Here is a 24,060-nt window from a genome sequence, read left to right on the forward strand (position 1 = left end):
TGTGACTATATTTTTGTCATATTTGGTGTTTCCTTTTTTTTTTCTCACATTTGATGGTACCATCCTCACATTATGCAGTACCAACATCACATGTGACTGTACTTTTGTCACATTCAGTCGTTCCTTTATTTATTTTCTCACATCTGGTGGTTTTATTGTCATATTGAGTAGTACCAACATCACATGTGACCGTACTTTTGTTATATTTAAAAATTCCCTTTCTTCGTCTTGTTTTTTTTAAGGCTAAATGAAATTACTAAGATAGTTAGCTTTAAATGAAACTTCAATACTAAACTTTTCAATAAATTAAAAATTATCTTTCAATTAACACTACTAATAAATTTTTAAAAAATCTAATAAAATCTAATCTTATTAACACTATTAATAAGATTTGGGCGATACCATACCCACTAAAAATATAGGTGGATAGCGTAGAATGATTTTTTTTTCTTATAGATAAAATTTATGTACAGTACTTTAGGTGTTATTCCTTAAGTTCCCTTCTTAAAATTATGCCGTGTAGCTACTTTACTAAAAATACACTTCCATTCCATAAGAAAAAAGTCACATGACAGAATTTTTAGGGAGGAGCTTAAGAAACAACACTTAATTGTATCTAAGTCTTGCCCTTTTTTACATTCTTGATTGCATGTAATTAAATTTTTTATTTTTTATTTTGTTGGACTTTGTTTCAACAGTTGCAAAAACAATTAAATTTGACTAAGAATAAGATATTTCAAATCAATCTTTTCTCTTATTATCTTAGAAAAATGAAAAAAAAAATACTTACATAATTAATGCACCAATATATATATATATATATATATATATATATATATATATATATATTACATGTATATATATTACGTGTCAACTTTCAATGGCCTTTGTTTCAATTATTGTCAAAGTAACTAAAATAAGGAAGAATGTCATATTCTAAAATTATTATTATTATTATTATTATTATTATTATTATTATTCCAAATAAAAATAGTTTTCAGTATAAAATTTATTAAATCATATGAATTTCTTTAATATAAATAATTAATATATAATTATCGATAATTAATATATGTAGTCATTTTATTGACTAATTCAATAAACTAATACTTCAGTATAAATGCAAACTTTAATGAGGTCGAAGCTTAAATAAAGAAAATATTAAAAAATGCACCACATGATAAAACCTCATGTTTCTTCATGCGAGGTCTTTTACTCTTATATAAAAAAAACATAATGATTGATTTTGCTTCTTGTGATAGATAGATTGTATCAATTAGCTAGGTCCATCTTCCACCATCTTGTATCATCATCAATAAGTGTAGTCACTTCACATCATCTCCAAGGATTTTTGAATATCTTGATTATGACCTCGATGTGTTTAAAATGCTCTTACACCTAGGCTTGTCCACGGGTCGGGTTTATGCCCAACCCGGAACCAACCTGACCACTTTGGATGATTGGAAATCCAACCTACCATCGACCACTAGAAAACACAATTCGGTTCGGTTTCAAGTTGATTGAACAGCATCAATTTCAATCAAAACCAATGGAACAGCACTGACGGTGAGAACTAGCCAGATCTCAATGGATCACGTCAAGATTTGGCTGGATCTCGCCAAATCTGCTTCTGAGAGTGGCGGATCTTGGTCGGGTCGGTTGGATATAGTTTTTCATGTGAAGACCCACCAACCGACCCACCAAATTCGATTTCTAGACATGTAGACCTGCCACCAACAGTTGCTAGAGTCGGGTCAGACAGTTTTCGATTCAGGCCCGAGTGGTTTGGTTGAGTTGGCTAGGTGTGAGTCAGCTTGGACACCCTTACTTACACCAATTGAAAAATCTAGATTTAGAGCCCCAAAAAACTAAGTAACAGATTAATTGACCAAATATTGATTTATTCCAAACTAATATTACGAACAGTTATTTCAATCACAATTATCAAAATAGTAGAAGACATATAAATTTGGTAATGAATTTGAATACCAATGAAGAATATCTTCAAAGGAAAAATCACTCCAAAGATCCAACTCTATAGAAGGTTCATTATAGAAGAAACAATTACAATAGCCTACTTATAAAACCTTTGAAACTAGACTCTCTATTTAACCTTAACAAACTCCTCACTTATCTTCCCACTACAGTAATCAAAACTTTGGAATTCATCTGTTAGGGTCATATTTTTATGTAATTGGCATATCCTATGACAAAATACAATTTACTTGTATTTTGATAGTTTTAAGTGGACTCAAGAATATCATGAAGTATGTTGACAAGACTTTACAAGTGATACTATTGAAGACATGAAGATTACTCAAGAAACTACTAAAGAAAAGCTGGATCTACAAGTCCCAATACCTATCTCGACACATTTGATCTATCGAGATTTAATGAACCTTGATACTTGGTTTGATACATCTCAATCTATCAAGTTGACAAATTTCAAAATATAGCCTAAAACGTTTGAATTCTAATTCACTATTGTTTATGGGTTTGTGTAAACCTAATAGAAATAGGAGAGCTCATTTAAAAGGCCCATTAAGCTCTTATTTAAATAAGGTGATAGAAAAAGAAAACACTAACCCTAATGCTTCATAAGGTTTTCTTATTGAAACTCTAGCCTCCATCTTTTGAACTTGTGAGTTCAGAAAACAAAAGAAAGATATCTTTTTGCGACAAATGAAGATCTTTGGGTTTTGTACCAAGCAAAGTCTCTGGCACCAACAAATGAAAAATCTTATTGGTGTTTTTATGTGAAGTTGTTGCAAATCAACTACAACAATCAAAAGGGTTGTTGTGGAGTTAGTCACATACTAGGATTCGTGCAAAGCTGTTAGACACAGATTGGAGATCTGTGCAAAGGAAAAAAGTCTCTACAAAATCAGGATCAATTATGGATTGGTGTAAGGATTCTACTGTAGGTAGATACTTTAGGATAGATCAAGTTAGAGTAAGATTCCGTGTACTTGTAATCTCTTGATTTTGATTAGTGATTCTTGGGAGTAGTGACATGAAAATCACCCAATGAGGGTTTTTCCTTATGAAGGTTTTCCCCACTAATCATTCTAGATTATTTGGTGATTTGTTCATGTCTCCACGATACTGCATGTAATTTGATTTAATTAATCAATTTTGGATAATTGAATTAATTAAAAAAGGTCAATTTATAATGCAACATCTTCTACATAAACTTTCTCCATAATCAAACCCCATCCCAACAAGTCAACAACCCAAAAGTCACTAAGAATTTTTGGTTTTTGTGGTTTAGATGAACAACACTTGCATGCAAAATATTTAATCTCACAATTAATAGGGATGGCAATTTTGCCCCACCCCGCTTAACCAGTCTCTCCTCGCTTCGCCCTGTGCAAGTTTTTCCAGTCTCGCAAAAGTGGTGCAGTAAGGATGGAGCGAAATTTTAGACCCGCACCATGGGGCAGGGCAAAGATGGGTTTAGACTTTTTAGACCCACCCCCACCCCCCTTGCGTTGATAAGGATTAAATTGCAAGTTATCATACCCTAAAATCCTACTATTTAAATAAACATATCATCAGCTTATTTTATTTTACCCAACATGATTCTCTTCTTCTTTTTTCTCTCTAACGAAGTTGGAAATAAGTTACCGCTGAATTATCATTGTAACCTTGGAGAACACTTCCTTTGATTTGCTTATTAGTGAGGTAGCACCAGATAATTTTCATGCCACTCAACAACTTGGACTTCCAATAATAGGTTCCAAATATGCTCTTATATCTCCTTGTACGTTTTCACTGAAGAAAATGTTGGATTTCTCTCTGTTTTTTTTTTTTCCTTAATGCTGCCTCGTGTGTTTATAAAATGCTTTGAATACCTTTATACTTCTCTACCTTTGCATTACATAACACTAGAATAGGATGTTGTCATTAAAAATAAGAAAGTGTGCAACTCTTCTGGTCTTTTTTGGTTATTGCTACACCGTCACCACGGATTGTTTTTTCATTCTCTCTACACCCAATAGATGTGATAATCCTTCTATGGGTAAACGAAGAAAAGGGATATATATATACACACACACCCCAAAACAGAAGAAGGCATATTGGTCAAATACTAATAAATAGCATTGGTTCAAAAATAAAAAATAAATTAAATAGCATGTACTATTCTGAAGTCTTTTTTTTCTTTTTTTTTTTGAGAAATTATCGTTCTAAAGTCTAAACGACAAAAAAGGAATAAAATGATTTCTCAAGCTACTACTATTATTTATACTAGCATGTAACTCCATGCAAACACATGGATGCATATAAAATTAAACAAAATTTTTATTATAAACATGTGACACATGCATTCATGCATACATGTAGATACATTTAAAATTAAACATAATTTTTGTCATAAAATATAGATAATTAGTCAAATTATTTTTTTAAGTAAACATAATTAGTCATATATTAAAAATTTTACTTAAATTTAATACTACTTAGGATCATTTTTTTCTAATTTTTAATAAGATAAACATGTGGTGATTTTTGTTATGAGGTGATTTTTATTTTATTTATTTTTTGAGAAACATGTGGTGATTTTTATTGAGTATATGTGATTATTTTTTATTATTTTTTTTTTTTATAGTTCATTAATATTGGATTTTTAGTATTTTGCATTCATTAACTCACTTGACACAAAGATTAAAAAACTTAAATAAACATATGGCACAAGTTTAAGTGCTTAAGTAGATAATTATAGTGTAGTCTCCATATAAATTTAAATACATGGCGCAAAATTGGATTATAATTTCAAAATCTAATTCAACTCTCTCTAAGTTTTACCTATTAATATATATATTGATGACTTATAAAATTGAGTTTTTTTTTAATTATATGATTTTGTTTTTTATGGTTTATTATATCGGACTCCTCGTTTTCTACACTAAATTAACTAATTTGGAAAAATTTTAAAAATTTAGATTAGATGGGACACATGGCACAAACTTGAACTCTAATTGAAATTTAATTTTTACACTAAATTAACTCACTTGACACAAATCTCTAAAGATGAGACACATAGCACAAAATTAGACTCTAATTCGATTCTAATTTAAAATTTAATGGAATTTTCTCTCTGTTTTACCTATTATTATTATTAGTATGTAACCCATGCTACCGCATGAGAATGTATATAATTTAATAAAATAATGGAAATAAATATATTACATTTTATTATTTAAGTGATACTATAGGTTTTGTTTTTGTTTTTTATTAATTATGAGTTTAGTCATGTTTAAAAAACTTAGTTTATTCATGTTTAATAAAACTTAGCATTATATGTAATTTTTTAACAAATATTTTTATCATACAAAATTCTAATGAAAGAATGCTACATAAACATATTTATTCAAGGTTGATTCATACACGGTATATATAACTATGATTTAGTTACTTTATCACAAACCATTTTTAACAAAATACTTTAATCAATTAAATGTGAATCTCATAACATGCATCTCATAACAATATATAACAAGAATAATGTGAATCTCATAATTTTTTTTTTAATCAATTAAAAATCTCTAAAATTATGAGCATAAAACGTAAAGACAAACAAATAGGATAAGTAATAATTCTTTAAAATAAAACTTATAGTGAGTTGAGAAAACTACACAAATAATCTTTGATATTTGAAGAATAATAGGATTACAACTTCATTTCGAAATTAGGTAGAGACTCGTGCTGATAACGTGTTATGAAAAAGAAAAGAAACATGCAACATCAATGATAGGAAAACAAAACAATTTTATAATTAAACAATAAAAATTATTGACAAAAATGAAAGAAAATATAGGCAGATGAAAGAAAATAAACATGCAACATCAATCATAAGAAAACCACAAAATTATATAATTAAACAATATAAAATTTACACAAAAAGGAACGACAGCATAGGCAGATGAAAAAAAGCAGTAATCAAACCTTAAGAATGGTTGGTATTTGTTTTGCAAAGTATAAACTAGGACCATGAAAATTGTAAAGACAAGTACAACCAGAATAGCTGGAGAACCTCTTCTTATATAAGATATAGAAATACCCAAATACATGCATCACTGATACTGAAAGATTCTTTTGAAATTCCATAGCATTGATTGAAGAAAAGGGGAGCTGTATACAAAGGTACTTGAATCGATATGAAAAAGGAAGGTGAACCTGAAAATACGTCGTATATAAGATATAGAAATACCCAAATACATGCATCACTGATACTGAAAGATTCTTTTGAAATTCCATAGCATTGATTGAAGAAGAGGGGAGCTGTATACAAAGGTACTTGAATCGATATGAAAAAGGAAGGTGAACCTGAAAATACGTGAGTATGGAAAAGGGAGATGAACCTGAAAATACACGAGTGTGGGGAAAAAAAAAACACATCAGAATTACAACAAATGGAGGAAAATTATACTGCAATTTCATATTTACAATGACATGTGGCACAATATAGATTAGAATTCAAATTTGGAATTGCAATTGGAGTTTCTCTTTGCTTTACTTATTTTATATATATATATATATATATATATATATATATATATTAGTCTATAACATGTGCATATGCACAGTACAATTAAAAAAATTATAATTACACATATATATAAATTCAAATTACTCTTTTTTTTTAAATTTCTTTTAGATATACACACGAGTTTACTCTTTCTTTTTTTTATTGAGTTTTTGATGATTGGACAAAATTTAGATACAACACCTTATGTACTGTTCCTTAGGTTTCTTTCTTAAAATTCAATCATGTGACTTAACTAAAAAATACATTTCTATCCCATGAGAAAAAATTTCACATTGCAGAATCTTAAAAAATGAATATAAGGAACAACACCTAAGTATTGCTCTTGATGATTTATTTATATTAGATCCTTCGTCTTTTGCACCTCATTAACTCACCTAAAACAAAAATTTAAAAAAAAATTAAATAGAACACATGTCACAAAATTAGACAACAGTTGGAATTCAATTTAAAATTTAATTGGATTTTATCTCGGCTTTACCTATTAATTTATATATATATATATATATATATATAGAGAGAGAGAGAGAGAGAGAGAGAGAGAGAGAGAGAGAGAGAGAGAGAGAGAGAGAGGAAATCTTTTATTGTTCTTATTATATATATTTTTTTTTTTCGGTTCATCTTCCATTATCGCAGTAGTTAACATGTAATTATTTGTCAATGTTTGCTTTCATGTCAAGTTTAATTTCAATTTCATAGTAGATGCCTCTGACCCATATTGTGAGTAGGAGGTGCCTCATCCATTTTCAAGTGATTGTATTTTTGAGCATTGCAAATATATGTAACTTTTGCTAAGCCATCTTGTGAATCTCCAAACATAATCATGTTATGTGACAATTTATGTGTAAACCGTTAAACATCTTCAAAATAAATGGTAAGTTGCTCATGTGATGACATGTGTTCATATTTAGAGTCATAGTATTTTTCATATAAAACAATATTATAAGAGGGTTTTGTGCTACATAATAAACTTCAAGGATTAAGTGTTACATAATTAACAATTTATAAATAAATCAATACCATAAAAGGGGTTAATTGTTATATATTCTAAACTTCAAGGGGTTCCATGTTTTACAAAGAAAACCTAAGTTTGTGTATTTTTTTTTTCCAGATAATTTAAATAAGTCACATGACCATCAAATAGGTTATGTAATTGACCGTACATGTGGATGCTCATTTGAGTTGTTACATAATGGGTTAGATAAATTCTCCTTCAAACCAATTAGGAAAAAATTTATTCTAAAAAGAAAAGAGAAAGAGTCTATTTTTTTTTTTTTTGAGAAAAACAAATATACACACACACACACACATATATATATATATATAGTATCGCATTATTTAAAAAATTTATCATTCTTTATCAAGTAAAATGCTTGTGTAAATTAATAAATTATACAACACCATGTATATCTTTAGATTCGGGAAAAAAAAATTAAATGTAGAGAATCCTTAATATCAAGTTGTGTACATAGCTAGAAAAATATAGAAAAATGAGGGGAAGAAAAAGTTATTTTATTAATGGCAAAACTTAGGTTCAATTCCTTGTGTTGTACCTTTGATTCGTTAATTGAATTCAACCATGTAATTGTATTGACCAATACGTGGAAATGGTGATATCTTCCAAAAAAAAATTATATTCAACTATGTAATTCATTGGCTAATGCAACCACAAAGTTGAATATAATAGGAGAACATATAGTAGGGCACTTGAAAATTTGTAACTAATTTGGGTAAAACTTTTGTATAGTTCCTCATGTAATATATTATGTTCACCAATTAAATTCAAACGCATAGTAACTCCAAGGAATTGGCCTAGTGGTGCCTAAAACCTCATGAGATCCATGAGGTCTTAAAATTAAAAGTCTAAAATCTCTAACTAGCATCATGGGGCCTCTTCAAGGAATTCTTTCCTATAATCATTTGGTGTGTGCAAGACGTAAGGAATACATGCACTCGGAGGACTAGTATCTCCTTTCATTCAATTTTCTAATCTCCATCAATTTTTATTTAAATTTAAAACATGTGGTATTTAAAAATCAAATAAATCAGGTGTTGCACATCTAGCTAAAGATGGGAGGAAATTTGTCTTCGTGCTTAACTCCATTAAGGGGAAAGAAAAAAAAAAGACCAAGCAGTTTAATTGTCAATAAGAATGATATAATTATTTATATTTTATTAGTAAATATAATCATGTGTTTGAATTTCATTAGAGAATTTTATGTACTGCAACTATATACTTATATATATATATATATATATGATAAAATTTCAATTTATAACATCCGCTCTATAATGGTTGTTCTTAGCTAAACTAACTACATATAGTTTCATGATAATTGTTCTTATCATCATACTAAGATATTATTGTTTTTTATGTAGGTAGAAAACTGCAAATCTCTTATTTAAGAGATAAAAAATTTTATTAGTTAAGTTAACTGAAACTTTATCGCGTAGATATATTGTTTCTACCCTGTAAAAATTACCCTTTGACTAATAGTTGATCTAACTATCTCAACAACTAGTTTAGCTAAAAAAAACTATCTCAACAACTAACTGCAGTAACAACTATATCTATAACAACTACACTCCACCATCTCGTGACTCGCAAAAATCAGCAGCATCCAAATAAAGAAAAGCACAACTCCTTTCTCTATAAGAAAAATCAATGCAGATAAAGTCATAAAACCCACTTCATTATCCAAATTTAATATAGGAAAAAGAAAAAATTGTTCGTTTATTTTTTTGCTTTTTTTAAATCACTGTTCTTTGCTTTCCTTTTAAGCGAATATTACCAAACAAAACATAACGTCGAAGCATTTGTCATCTGTTCCTTTCTCTGATAGAGGTCACACATCACATTCCCCACACGTTTAACCCAGCCTCAAAACTCAAACAAACAGCGTCTTCTTCATTTTTGTCTATAAAGCTATAAACTTTACAAACCAAGATCCAGAACCCAACTCAGAAAAAGCCTCAGGAAGTGATAGAAAGATAAAGATAAGGCAAAGATGTGCTGTGGGACTAGGATATGTATGCTGTGTACGTGTCTCATACTTGTGGTGATTGCTATTGGAATGCTGTTCGGGTTTGGAGTGTTCAAGAATGGCTTCCACAAGTTGAAGGACACTGTTACTTTCTGTGATCCTAATGTCAATGGAAGTCTTTGTGGAAGTAAAAGGCCCTTCTTGGGTTACACAGCTCCTCCACCTTACTGATTCTGTGATGTAATGTTTTTATTAACCATTTACTAGGATTCTTTTTTTCTGTTTTCTCTTCAAATTCTCATCTGGGTATTTGGGTTTTTAGGAATTATAGGATTGTTTCTTTGGATTTGTGTCGATTTCATACTGCCTATTTCTTTCTTCAATACCTCCTGAATTCTATTGTATGTACAGGATTTGTTAAGCCTTGAATCTTGATCTGTGTGTTATGGATTCAATGTGATTTTTCTTTTTGAAATTTGTTTACCAATATCATATTAATTGATTTTTCTATACACTTGTTTTATTTATTTGTTTATTTGTATATTTGCCATTTTGTTTTTTTATAATCTGTCGAGATTGGGGTCCTCAATGTACTTTGAATGCCGTTTTTTCTTTTTTGTTCATTTTTTTTTTGTCTTGATTTTATTACTATTAGCAAAATTTCAATGGAGCTATGAATGATTAAGCACATAGAATAAGGAGACAGTATGTGTTGGAAATTTTGGAATCTATCATTATTCATTATGGGATTCGAGATTTAAAATAGGTAGTGGATAGCTCTATTTCAACACCCACACCAGCCTCTAATAAACAACTCTTTTCTCGCAACAACCGCCTATGTGAGTAGCCGCTATGTTTTGGCTCCACACTTTCTACGTCACACTAACCTCTATGTGAGAAGGTATTGTTGCGTGGAAGAAATAATAATAGAACTTGAAATGACACTTGAGCAATGACATAAAAGTTTTCACAAACATTTTCACACTTAGGTGACAAGTTATCACTAGAAAACCTCACTTTTATATGGACTAATATTGATACCACCTTTATCATACTAACACACGACAAACTCAAGTTTGTGAAGGTGCTGTGCATTTAACCTCACTTGCATGGTGGAGCACTAATTACTAGTACAGTACTCATCTTATATTTATTGAAATTTCTTAACATTAATGCCAAATACGTGTGTTTATTAGTATTAGACTTCGCTCAAGCAAGAAAAGCTATAAAAAAAATATATTGCAAAATACATGCCCTAAAAGCAGGGTTACATGTTTTTGAAAATGGACTCATTTTAATCTACAAGCAGGCCCTGAAAAGTACAATGTAAATATGGTCTAAACTTCACGAGGCTCGTGCCAAGACTCTTGAAAACTATCTTCTCGTGAACATTATAAATCTTTGGTAACAGATGGAAAACTTGTGGCAGTCCAATATGGAATTTGCTATGAAACTTTAAAGTGTATTGACTGCTAGAAACAATACAAGATTCACGTTCTGATCAGGGGCAGCAGTGCAGCAAGTGTTCACTATTCTTAGTATTCTATGCATTTTTTCTCAGCAGTAAAACATTAAACAGCGTTTACACTAATGGGCCGAGTTGATAAAACTCTATATTGTGTATGAGCTCAGAGCAAAATTGATTTCATGTACAGTTTATAGGACTGCTTCAAGATAGCAAAAACAAAGAATGTTACATGACAGACCCAGCAGACACGATGGGTTGGGTAATATTACTCCTACACATATCCATTTGGTTTTTCTCCGCTCTTTGCTGATCTCTTCTGCAAATCCGCCTCATAATGTTGAAATGCAGCATCTAGAGCCTGCACCATTATAGTCTTTGCCCATGAGTTTCAGCCATCAACAAGATGGCACCACATACAACAATCCAAAGCCAAAACAAATCATATGGTTTAATTATACCATGTATTGATTTTTTTAATTAATTCTCATAATAATATGGAAAGGAGAAGGGGTGAGAACATCAACAGTACAGACAGGACAAGTGACGGGCTATCACAATCCACTGGCTTTCATGTTGCAGCCAAATTGAGTACTGTACTCAACCCCAAAGAGAGCGAGTTTGTAAGACAAATGCTGACCTGATGCATTGGACGAACAAGGAGGAAAACCTGCTGGCGAAGGTCTGAAGGAACTGATTCCTTTATTTCCTGGGATTTGACAAAAGAATAAAAAACAATGTTAACTAAAACAATATCCAAATCAGTAGTTACCAAAGCCTTGTGTGTGAGTCCTATGGAACAGAAGATGTGACTATCAAAACTTGAGCCCAGTAGGAGAAATGTATACACAACAAAATACAAAAGAGGTAGAGAAGGAAAACATCCAGTGTTTCCAGATATAAAGAAAATACATGTTCAATGGGAAGTTGCTCATCTTCACATGTTTACTTTATCCTACTAACATCATGCTGCAAACTGTTACCCAGTCACCTTCACATGCTAATGTTCTTCCTGAGCAGCACATTTGTTACCTTGGACAAGGAAATCAAGAAACTCTCTGTTTTTATGATGGAAAATTTTGAGACACTAATATTACAAACAAAATAAGATAAAAGGGGAAAAGTTTGAGATAAAAGGAAATCAAGAAACTCTCCATTCTTATCTTGCTTAATCTTATTTTGATATCTACCAATAATATCAACCAACTCTGTTTAATATTCAGATGCAGTCAATAAAGGAACAAAATTAATGCAATTTGAATATCCAAGACGATTCAAGTGCTCTAGAAAATCAAAACTATTGAAATTGACCATACAATAATGGTGAACTGAAGAAAAAAAATCAAGAAGATATGTTGATGGGGTTGGAAGAATCAAAAGCTCATGAGTGGAAAAAATAAAATAAAAGGGATTTTTTTTTATAAGATACCTCCAGTTGTGGATAAATTTTTGACATGGCATCCTTCACTCTGCTCACCTGCACATTAATCACTAAATGAATAAGGCAATAGGCATGCTGAACCAATCCAATCAAAAGACAACAATATCAAATAAAAGGAAACCCATGCAGTAAAATTTCAGAAAATCAATATTCAATTGCTGTGCATTACATATCCTCATTTTAATCAAAGTCATATACTCGCATTTGACGGCAACAGTTCTTGACTGTATTCTTCATTCTTAAACCAATATATTATATTTTGGTAAGTGTTCTTAAAACAATATACTACTGAAAAGATATACAGAGTTCATCCTTCTATTCCAATATCAGTTTTGTATTATCCTTGCCACAATCAAATTGACATTTCTAATACTGACAGAACTTGAAGTTCTAACAAAATATTTAATAGTTAATTATCATAAGATTTGGCGTTATAATATTTCAAAGCAAGAACAAAATTTCAGATACTAGATTTAGAAAATTTGCAAAAATCTGAAACCATGATAAATAATCCAGTAACTCCTCGCAACCTTTAATTTGATAACACAAGCCCATAAACTGCATGAGACTTCACCTTAATCTACTTAACATTGGAAAAAGAGTGTTATGCACTTTACCAAGAAGCTTATAGTGGTTTGCTGACAGTTTACTATCTATAACTCTTTTGCACACAAAAAAATGCTCAAACATAAATAAATAAATGTGTTTAACACAACTCTTGTCCATGTTAACAAATACAACACTTACCTTAGCATAAAGATATGATGTAGTAATTGGATATGAAGACCAAAAGTGCCTCAGTAATTCTTGAATGGATATCCAATGCTGGAAACAAAAAACACTCTTCTTATTAATATTAAAATCACTGAAAAACCAAAATTCATAGAATATACAATTAATAAGTTCAACATAACACAAAAACAATTGATTCTAGCACACAGCCTGCTTAATCAACTCTTCAATAAATAAGATATCCACGGTATTTAGCCACATTTTTCTTGAAGCAGCTATATATTATTTTAAGAAACACATCTACTCACATGTAGTAGTTCCTCTTTAGTTGTGTTGGGCAAGCTGTTCAGTATACTCTCTTGAGCATTCTTCCCAAGTTGAAATTTGGTACTTGAGATGTTCTGGGTCAATCCATTAAGGACCTGAATCATACAAATTACACAGTTAAATTATGCAACATACATATGATAGCATATCACTTTTTCAGGGGTTTTGGGGATAAGTAATATTATATCTAATATCTTAAGGCTGGCACAAAATAAAGATGCTATTACCATAACAGCAACCTCAGGTCTGACTACGGGATCACTTAATCCCATAGCCTTTATCTCTGATATTGAACCCCTCAAAGAACCATATGCTTCCTCAGAGCTCAGGCTACATCTTAATTGTTCTGATCCAGCTCGTGTATCATCAGAAATTTTAAGTAGTTGGGAATCAAAGTAATCACGAGGATCCTGATTTTGGAAAATCACGTATAAAACATCTGTATGACAATAATTTAGAAGCATTGTACAATGTATACAAAGTTCAACCTTGATACAAAGTGGAGCAAGAGGGTGATCATGAGGTGCCTGAAGGTCCTCCATCTCAGTCATCCGTGAAATTCTATCAAGCCTCTCCTGCTTTGCATTCTCATCAGATTCTTCACCACAATAGTACAAGAATGAGTGCAAATTCTATAGAAGACTTGAAAAAAGGAAGTGGGATTTTTTTAACAAAAAAAAAACCATGCTAACCCTGTCTTGATTGCGCAAGTGCTTCTGCTACGGTTCTTGGGTCTTCCAACTCTACATCTACATTAAGGTTATAAACCAAAGTTATCTACCTAAATTTAATGAATAAAAAGGAAACTCAGCTAGTATAAAATCAAATAACTGTCTGAAGAAAAAGAAATTTGGTGAGGAACAGAATAAATAAACTCAAGAGAGATCCTTACCGATAGTTCTTCCTTCGAGAACAACTTCGCCTTGTCGGTTAAGATCTTGCAAGAAAGTTCTCTTAAATTGCTCGTGCTGTGAATCAGTTATTTCCTTGCTACCATCACGAAAAATTCCATGATCCTGCAATATACAACCAGATAAGATACATAGGGATGTACATGTACACCTAGAAATTTTTTACTATAGAAGCAGATGATTTTATCTTAATAACAAGGAAAATTAACCAGATACTAAAAACTATCCCTTTTGCTATTTTCTACTCTTAGAAGAAGTAATGGTTCATATATCAAGTACTGAAGTAGAAACTGCTGACATGTTCCAACTTTTAGCACAAATCACCAATTAGCTCCCTCAAAATTTTGCCAAAGCAAGTTATCATGACAGAAGGCAATGGACAAGCAGGAATCTAATCACACAGTGAATTTGAAGTGACAAACAAAAAAACCACCTTCTAAGTGGATTCCCTCATTGAGTAATTCCACGGATGCAGAAATGATAAAGTATACAACTATGAATCTTGTCATTTAAAAGAAATCATTTACCACCTTTTTTTTCTTTTTCTTATTCTGTGGGTGGGGGGGAGAGGGATTTAAAGAAGTATGGTTTCTCCCACAATATATTTTGAGTTCAAAAGCTACTAGCACAAAAGAGCAACTTTGTATTATCAATATAGAATTGCATAGACCTCTTCAAAATTAAGTCTTAAATCTATAAAATCCTTCCCAAACTTGACTAGTAACTTCAGAGTTTTGTAATTACTTCTTTGCAAATCTCTATGTCAACTTTTCTTGACTCAAAAAATAAAAAATAAAAATAAAACACTTGCCTAAATTTGAATCCCCCTTCCCAAGGATAAAAGAAAGAAAAAGAAAAGGAGAGGAAGAGACAGAGAGATTAATTTAATGTATCAACCAAAAGAAACTACAAGAGTGGTCTAATCCCACATACTGGGAGGTGCATGTAATCATCTCCTTGGTCAGCTTCCATGTCAAGAGTTGGATCAACCCGTCGAATCTGCAAACAGAAAATACAAAATAGTAAAAGTACTCAAGTAAACATACAAAATAATGCAGGAGTATCCCGTAAAAAAAAGGGAAACCCCAACTCTCAGAAAGAGTACCTTCTGCCGAGCTGCATTTGCCAATATGTCATCATCCTTCAGAAAAATGGCTAGCTCCTCGTCTTCAGCAGCCTCTGCTGCAGCTGCAACAGCATTTTTCGTACTATGGAGATATTCTGCTCTAAAATACTTTGTCCAGAAATCCTTTTCTGTCATCTGGAATACAAAAGTCAAGGGAAGAAAACACCAATACACAATTTGAGTAAAGTATATGAGAAATTAAAAATATTAAGTCTTTTTTTTTTTTTTTTGATAGGTAATAAAATTTTTATATAATTTCATAAGTAAACCTTCTTCACAATTAAAGTGAAAGAAGAATTTGTTTCAATGCCCTCACTACCTTATTGGGAACATGATTAAGGAATGCCCGGTGAACAGCTGGTTTTAGAGCAAAAATCTGAAAGAAAAGTAAACCATTACGGAAAAGTAAGCAGCAAAAAGTTCATGATCAATAAGCCACATGAATATCAAATTGTTAAAACCCAAAGTCTTATCTAGACCATGGAAGAAGCAACTATGAAAAAGCTGTAGCTCAAAAATTCAATATTTGAGCATGAACAATGATACTATCAAAAATATCCATATTGAAACAAATAAACCCTTTAAGAAACAAAGGATGAGGTCATGTGTTCAAGACCCATGGGCTGCGTGTGTTGACTTACCAATGAAAAACACTATAATGCCAGTGCATGTTCATAATCACAATCTGAATGTTTGTTTCTTATCTTTCTTCGTATTTAATTAATCTCCAAATTATTTCTGTATATAATTGTCTACAAACGCTTATCAAGCAAGTCGGCACCTACCAATATAATGACCAATTACAATGTTTAACCCATGCTTACATCTTAACCTCAGCCAGATATGTTCACATTTCACAAATGATTGCCAACTATGTTTGGCATCAACCAAAGATCTTGTGGTGGGTCTCAGAAAAACCACCTGCTAACAAACACCCAAAAAAACCAAAAACCAAAAAAAGAAAGAACCATGCCTGATATTTGATCTCTGGTGTCAAATTGAATGTAACCTTGTTCGTCTGGAAACACAATAGAAGGAAGAAAAATAATAATTAGTTCCCATGCATGAAACCACAAGCCAAAAGTAACTTGCAAAGGAAAATACCATTAACTCTTGCCAATAAAGAAAATGCAATAATCGTAATACACCAATGGAAAAAAAAATTTCTACATCTATAAGATCTTCACATTGTAACTCAAGCACAGACATGCACACCCAAGTGCCATCACAAAATTAGAGAGAGAGAGAGAGATCTGACGTACCCGGCCATCAGTCATGGGTTTGATGTCTAGAATCATTGAACTTTTAAAACCAACCCGTTGTTTGGACTTCGTGCCACTGTCTCCATCAAGCAACTTCTGTATTAAATTTTAAGTTCAGAAAATGTTAGAAAAACATATCAAGAGAACAACAGCTTTTAATTCAAACTCTTCCATTGAATGTTACAAATTCTTTTCAACAACTAAACAACAGGTTCTAATAAAGATCTTCCACTGGAAATTTAGTAAATTACAGAAAGGTCTAATCCAATTGAGCTCAGAGTTCAAATATTAAACATAAAGGAAAAGGCAGCATAATTAAATACATACTCAAAAAGAAAACTTACCTTCCTTGTAGCCCAGAACTCAGATTCTGTCAAGATATTACCAAGCACAAATTTCTTATGAAGGTTCTGCAGCTCACTGTGAAAGTTAAAAGTTTAGGGACATCAAACAATAACAAAGAATCTGAAAGTAAGAAAACTATAAGGTGTAGGAAAATCACCACATTTAACAGCAAGCATCCAGTAAAGAACAATACTGATTTATAGAATTATTCCTAAAACATGTAAATCAAACTTTCTTTAGCACAAAAATTAACCAATGCTTATCATACTACTTATTTCTTGAGCATCATATTTATCATAAACCAAAGCAAGAGTAGATCTCAATTCAACTAAAGCTGAATTAGAATTGAGATATACGTCTACGAAAAATATATAAGATGCCTTAAACTTATAACTCAAGAGGTGAAACACTACCAAATACATCATACTAAAGAAGGCATTTTAATTACATTTGTATAAGAAAAAAAAGTTAACCTATTCTCTCTCAATAGCTTTATTCGAAGCTCCATTTCCGCTGAACTGATGAGTTGTTCATCAGGATAAGTAACTGTAGATCTATCAGAAGTGGCCACAGCCTCTCCGGACTTCGCTTTTGCAGTGTCTCCAGACTTTGCTTTTGCAGCATCTCCAGACTTTGTAAGAGCATTTCCTGTTCATAAGGACCACACCACATCTTCAGGATAAACAAATTTCCAGCAAATCAAAATGTAATTATTTATAGAATAATTAGATAATCAATATATCAAATAATGCAATGCAATACAAAAAGTATGTGTAAGAAAAAGAAAGTGGTATGTTCTTCTTAACATCCTACGACCCTCAGTTGCAATTGGCTATTCTTCAAATGCATTTACAAAGGGGAAGATCCATATCAACTACACTGACCTAACAGAATGTCTAAACCTTTGAACTAGATTGACAGCACATAATTACAGGTCAAGAAGCTTGAAATAAGTGATGTGCATAATAGTTGAGACTTACCCACAAACTCTCGACAAACTTGAAGATCTAAGAAATTTTCAAACTCAAAAATGTAACTTCCACCCTGGAATAACACAAAAATAGAAATTTGCATATATCATCAAATGAGGAAAAATAACATTTAGTACAATGTTAATGTATTGACAGTCAATTAAAATCCTAAAGTTTCTCATATGTCAAAGTATGAAACATAATTTTCAAGGCACTTGAACCATGATGGGTGGAGAGATGGAAATAGAGTGCCTTAGAGACTTAAGCATTAGGTGGTGCATGAGAGTTTCATGGATAAAGAAAAAACCTGCTCAAGGGAGAGATTAAGCAATGGTGGATTGTTTGATCCCTCCTTAGTGTTTTTGTAACCTGATCATTCACAACAAAGAAGAAAACATTAAAAACTTTAAAGCAACTAGATGCCATGAATGGCTCTCAAGGATCAGCAATTTAAAGGAAGACCCCCCCCCCTTTTTTTTTCTCAAAACACATAAAATAGATTAATTGTCACAAAATATACCGAAGCAAAGTGCTTAAATGCTATAAAACTCATATCTATTTCCATATCAATGCTTCAATTCCTTGGATGCACACAGTAACAGAAACACAAATAACTTTGAACATGACTAAAATAGATAACAAAACGATAAAATACCTTTTATCGATCTAAACTCTACATCAATCTTTGAGGCTGAAGTGGGATCATTCGGCTTGAACATAATCTTGTTCTCAGTCTGCAATGAATATTTTTTTTATAAGTAAAATGTTTTATTGAAAATGGAATGAAAATGACCCAAAGTACACAGGTTGTGTGCTAAGGATTGACTCAGTCTACAAAGAATATAAAATGAATAAAATTAAAAACATTGAAGAAACCCTGCATCAGCATCGCCTAGCTGATCATGTTCAGACTTTCTTAAATCAAACCTTTCAACTCCACTTCCTACTTTTACATAGAAAATATAAATAAAGTTATGCGTTCAAAAAATTGTTCCTCAACTTACGCTCCGTTTGTTTCAATGGAAAACCTTGTATAAAGATAGTTTTCTTTGTTTTCCAGTGTTTGATAGCATAAAAAAAGATGAGTCAAAGGAAAACTATCTTTAGTCAACATAAAAAGTATGACTTATTTTTAGAGATTGTTTTCCATTAAATTTTTTTGAAAAACAACTCTATCTCACAGTAAACTAAATAAGGGAAGTTAAGAGTTTGTTTTTCAACTCATTTAAAGTTGCTACTAAACATTGAAAAATGAGATAGTTTTATAGAAAATACTTCTTGGAAAATAACTTATTTTTCTAGAAAACATCATTGTTGAAACAAACAGAGCGTTAGTTCCATGAATATGTATGGATGTTTTTTTTTTGGGTACACAAATCAAAAGATACGAAGTACAACTAGAAGCCTTGTATACTATCCGCCTGACCTTACCAAACCCAATTTACTAATGGGTCTAAACTAGCACAGCAGTAACCATGTTTGCAGGATCCTAATATCAGCAATCACAAGCTCTAATCTCCAGCAGTTCCCTCTAACCCCAAATAGCAATTTCACCCCTTCCGTACAGCTAGTCAAACACAGAGAGAGAGAGAGTAAAAGCCTTCCCTCAAAACCAAAAGTAAAGCTTCCCTAACAGCACAATACCACGTCTTGGAGTCAGCCGCCCAACTGTGGGAAGCAGCTAGTTTCTTTCTACCTTCCCAGTATTTTCTAACAAAGCTAAGCTGGATCCCTTCCAACTACAACTCCTAATGTTACATGCATCCAGCAACATTTGATTTCATATCATTTTCAGACCTCTATAAGCCAACATTATCTCAATTAAACACTACACTTTCATGCCACTATATCACAAACACCATTGCTCTAGAACGGCACATTGCATACAACTTGTGCGTGTCAACTGAAACCCAGTTACCAAATTTCCCAATAAACTTAACAGCAGTATGTGTCACAATCATATCAAAAACCAACTATAATAAGCAGACATCATGAATCCAGCATAAAATTTTACACATGCTCATACTTTCTTTACTAGTAGCCATTAATCACCTCCCCAAGAATAACAATAATCAAATAAATATTAACAAATCTTGGGAAAATAAAACTATAATCTGCACTTATATGAACTAATAGATGTGCTCACCATCATATCAGAAACGAACCACTATATACAAAAATTATGAATTGAGCATAAAATTTAACATGCGCTTATAGTTTCTTCCTTAAAAGCATTAATCAAATGCGTAAAACCAACTGAAACCCATTGGCAAATTGCACAATAAACTAATACAGCATTATGTGTTCACCATCAATTCACAAACTAACCATAGTATACAAACATTATGAATTGGCCACGAAGTTCAACACATAGCTCGTAGTTTTTTCAAGAACCATTAATCAAATACGCAAAATCAACCAAAACCCAATTAGCAAATTGCAGAAAGAATGTATTGAGCATTATGTGTTCACCCATCATATCAAATAACTACCATAAAACCAAGAATGGCTAAAATAAAAATTAACACTTGCTCATAGCTTCTTCACTAAAATCAACCAAGACCCAGATAGCAAAATTGCACATAAACTAATAATATCACAATCCAACCATAAAGTTCAAACATTTATGAAGTGGGTATAAAAAATTTCAAAATTTTTTTTAAAAAAATACCCACAAAAAAAAATTGCATTTCCAATATACCATTTTTAAAACACCAGGAGTACCAGCGCCTTTGGGTGAGGTCTTGTACTTGGCGCGCTTAATCACATGCCCACTGGCCATTGATCAAAGTAAAATTCAATGCTAAGCTAAAATCCAAAATCCCCCCAAAAGAAAATTGTGAAAGTATGATTGGGAAAAAGGGTCAAAGTGATAGAAGGGATCTATAAATGTATGTAGAGAGATAGAGAAAGATGGTATGTGGGTTTGGTTTGGTTTGGTTTGGTTTGGTTAGGGATTAACTATAAGCTACTGGTGAGGACTGAGGATCGTGTGAGCTTTTTACGTTGTGTACGGTCGAATAAGAAGAACGGAATCAAAAATACAAAAAACAGAAAAAGAGAGAAACTTTTGCTTTTAAATGGGTTTGCTTGGATTGATCTCTGTGTGCGTTGCTGGCTTTGGTTTTGGGCTTTGGGAGAGAGAGAGAGCGCCAATGATGAATTTACTGGTGCAAGTTTTTTGTGTGACAAAAGGAGAAACTACTACTACTATTGCTATGTATCAAGGCTGACAAGGCATGATGGACATGTGTTGTAATAGTAGTGTAGTGTGCTTCGGGTGGGGCTTAGATAGAAGACATGTGGCTAAATAAACCAATTCAAAGGTTGAAAATAGCCACGTCACATAACAAAAGCCTTCATTCTCTCATGCTTTTTGTCTCTCTGAAATCATGGTTCCGATTTGGATTCAGGTCCTCTAGATTTTTGTAAAGTACTCTACCAAATAGATTTTCTAAAATCTTAACTATCATATAATAATTTAATGGTCTAGAATTTGTCATGTCAGCATTCCACTAACAATAATTTTAAGGGTAAATTCTACTAACACCCCTTGAGGTTTAGGCTAATACCAACCAGATCCATGAGATTTCAAAATGGACCACATTAGTCCCCAAAGACAATTTTGTCCCTAAACACCGTTAGCCTCTGTTAGCTTCTCTCTTTTCACAAAACTCGCTCCTCCTTCGTCCCTCTCTCTCTCTAACCTTAAATCTCTTTTGTTCAGTTCAATCATCCCTCAATACAGGAAACACGTTGTAACATAAAAACTAAGCAAGGAATCGAAATGGGTGTGCTTCAAAATAGAGAAAAATTGCACCTTGCAAAATGGAATCGAGGAGATTGAGAGTGAGATCGGATTTTTTTTTACAGTTTGGAGATTTTGTCATCCGGGTTTGTGGGAAAATCTACTATTATGATTTTGGCTTTACCCCTTGGATCTTCTGCTTCTTTCGCTTGGTTATTGCTCATCTCCATTTCTCTCTCTTCCTCTATGAAAATGCAAACTAAGCAAAGACAAACCCAAATCCAAAAAACTTAGCAAACCTACCACCATATCTCAACCCACAACCACCCCTACTACAAACCTACCCATTATCTAACCTTAGATCTGCCATAACCACCACCTCAGCCAACCACTACCTCAACAACAAAACCCAAATCCAAAAAAAATCCAACAAACCCACCACGGCACCACCATATCTCAACCCACAACCACCATTGGCCACAAAACACAGCCAAATCCACAACAACAAAACCCAAATCCAAAAAACTTATGGTAAACCCACCACTCCATCGGTACACACAACCACCCCCACTGCAAATCTAACTCAGCCCACAAATCTATTACTTGAGACCAAAACCACCACCTCGCCACCATTGGTACAAAGCCCACAACCACAAACCAAAACCATAAACCACCGCACCCACACTCTGAGGAGACCATTGCTGACCATCAAGGAGACCATCGCCAACCATCGCCTTCAAGAACGTTGCTACGCTATTAGGCTCGGTGGAGAGTGGTGTGGAGGACCTGACTTGGCTAAACAAATGCGTGATCCAATGGTGGAGTATGTGAAGGGACGGCAAATAAAAGAGGAGAGGTTGAACGAGATAGAGAGAAACAGAGGGATGAGAGGAAGAAAGAAAAATGAGTAACAGAAGCTAATTTTGTTTGGATTAAATTATCGTTAAGGACTAAAGTGGTCAATTTTGAAATCTCATGGACCTGGTTAGTATTAGCCCAAACCTCAAGGGGTGTTAGTGGAATTTACCCTAATCTTAATTATTTTGTTTGCAAAATTATTTTATTAATTATAAAAGTATTGCTAGTGGAATGCTGATATGGTAGAATCTAGACCCTTAAATCATAAAATAGTGGTTAAGATTTAAAGAAATCTATTGGTAGAATACCCTATAAAATCTAGAGGATCTAAATCTGACTGACTACACATTAGAGCATTAGATCTCTCTCTCTCTCTTTCTCTGGAAGAGGTCCACCTTAATTGAAAGTTTGAAACAAAAAATTTTGGACAAATTTTGGACTCAAGGCACTTTTACCATTTTTTTTTTGTAAATGCTCTAGTCGTCTCACATTCCTTGAAATAAGTTGTAGTAATTTTTTGATTAATGACATTTTTTGTAGTGTCTTATATATATGGTTTTAACCTCATCATTATTTTTCTATTAACTTATTGGTTAATGACACCCTTAGCAGTTTTGATTATTGTCTACAAAGATATGTGTCGATCTAGGTTTGGATTTAGGGTAATACCTTAATCTAACTTTCTATAAAATTCATTTTCTAAACATATTGGAGGTTGTTTTTGTGTGTGATGGTGGAAAAAATTCAACCTTTTTGCAACAAGTGTCAGTTTTTTTTTTTTTGGGTGTGCAAAACTGGTATTAGGTCATAACTCACAACTGCAAATGTATACAATGCAAATGGTTCAACCTTTATAAATCATGTGTCGAACTATCTTATGAGTTGAACCATCCATTTCACCAAAATACCCTTTTATTCTCTTTGACGAAATATAATTTTATGCAGACAATATGGCAAATGTAAAGCTTGCAAAGGATTTCATTTGGAATTCACTTATGGTTGTTCTTGTCGCAACTTTAACCTTAACAATAGGTGTGCTTCTTTACTGCTCACCATGGAATCTGAAGTTCACTCAAATCATGCAAATCAATAGGGTATGCCTCGTCAATGTATTCTATCGCCCAAATAGTAATGGATGAGAAAGGAAGGATAAGCTCCCCCCTCTTTTTCAAAAAATAAAAATAAAGATTTTACGAATGTATGCCCTTAAGGCATATATTAGTAAACCTAAAATAAATGCGAACCTCGAAACATGAGAACAATATCTACATATAATTAATGCATCACCCTTACATGTGGACATGAATCCCAAGACGTCCTCTCATAACTGTAGTTATGACATC

At 32.4% G+C, this 24,060-nt stretch overlaps 2 protein-coding genes across 3 annotated transcripts; one reads left to right on the forward strand and one right to left on the reverse strand.

Moving 5' to 3' along the window:
* The first annotated feature begins 9,373 nt into the window (after positions 1–9,373).
* On the forward strand, positions 9,374–10,045 carry LOC142640708 (uncharacterized). Its single transcript, XM_075814924.1, has one exon. The coding sequence runs from the start codon at positions 9,556–9,558 to the stop codon at positions 9,760–9,762; it is 207 nt and encodes a 68-aa protein (XP_075671039.1). The 5' UTR covers positions 9,374–9,555; the 3' UTR covers positions 9,763–10,045.
* Positions 10,046–10,896: 851 nt separating this feature from the next.
* Positions 10,897–21,331, reverse strand: LOC142637932 (general transcription and DNA repair factor IIH subunit TFB1-1). 2 transcript variants are annotated; one of them, XR_012844938.1, is made up of 21 exons: positions 20,813–21,331; positions 18,767–18,845; positions 18,419–18,480; positions 18,121–18,184; positions 17,614–17,788; positions 17,140–17,215; positions 16,796–16,891; positions 16,507–16,551; positions 15,853–15,909; positions 15,513–15,668; positions 15,341–15,406; positions 14,389–14,512; positions 14,189–14,245; positions 13,985–14,094; positions 13,724–13,906; positions 13,478–13,591; positions 13,185–13,262; positions 12,426–12,473; positions 11,909–12,028; positions 11,637–11,705; positions 11,293–11,357 (listed from the first exon to the last, which is right to left on the reverse strand). XR_012844938.1 is itself a non-coding variant. In XM_075811909.1 (20 exons), exons 1-20 carry the CDS (start codon positions 20,891–20,893, stop codon positions 11,271–11,273), a joined length of 1,827 nt encoding a protein of 608 aa, XP_075668024.1. In that variant the 5' UTR covers positions 20,894–21,331; the 3' UTR covers positions 10,897–11,270. The 2 variants fall into 2 exon arrangements, 1 of the variants encoding a protein (XP_075668024.1); XM_075811909.1 differs by lacking the exon at positions 11,909–12,028 and having other exon boundaries at positions 10,897–11,357.
* Between the last annotated feature and the right edge of the window lie 2,729 nt (positions 21,332–24,060).

This window comes from Castanea sativa, chromosome 6 (genome assembly GCF_040712315.1).
Source record: "Castanea sativa cultivar Marrone di Chiusa Pesio chromosome 6, ASM4071231v1".
In the NCBI taxonomy this organism is placed as follows: Eukaryota; Viridiplantae; Streptophyta; class Magnoliopsida; order Fagales; family Fagaceae; genus Castanea; species Castanea sativa.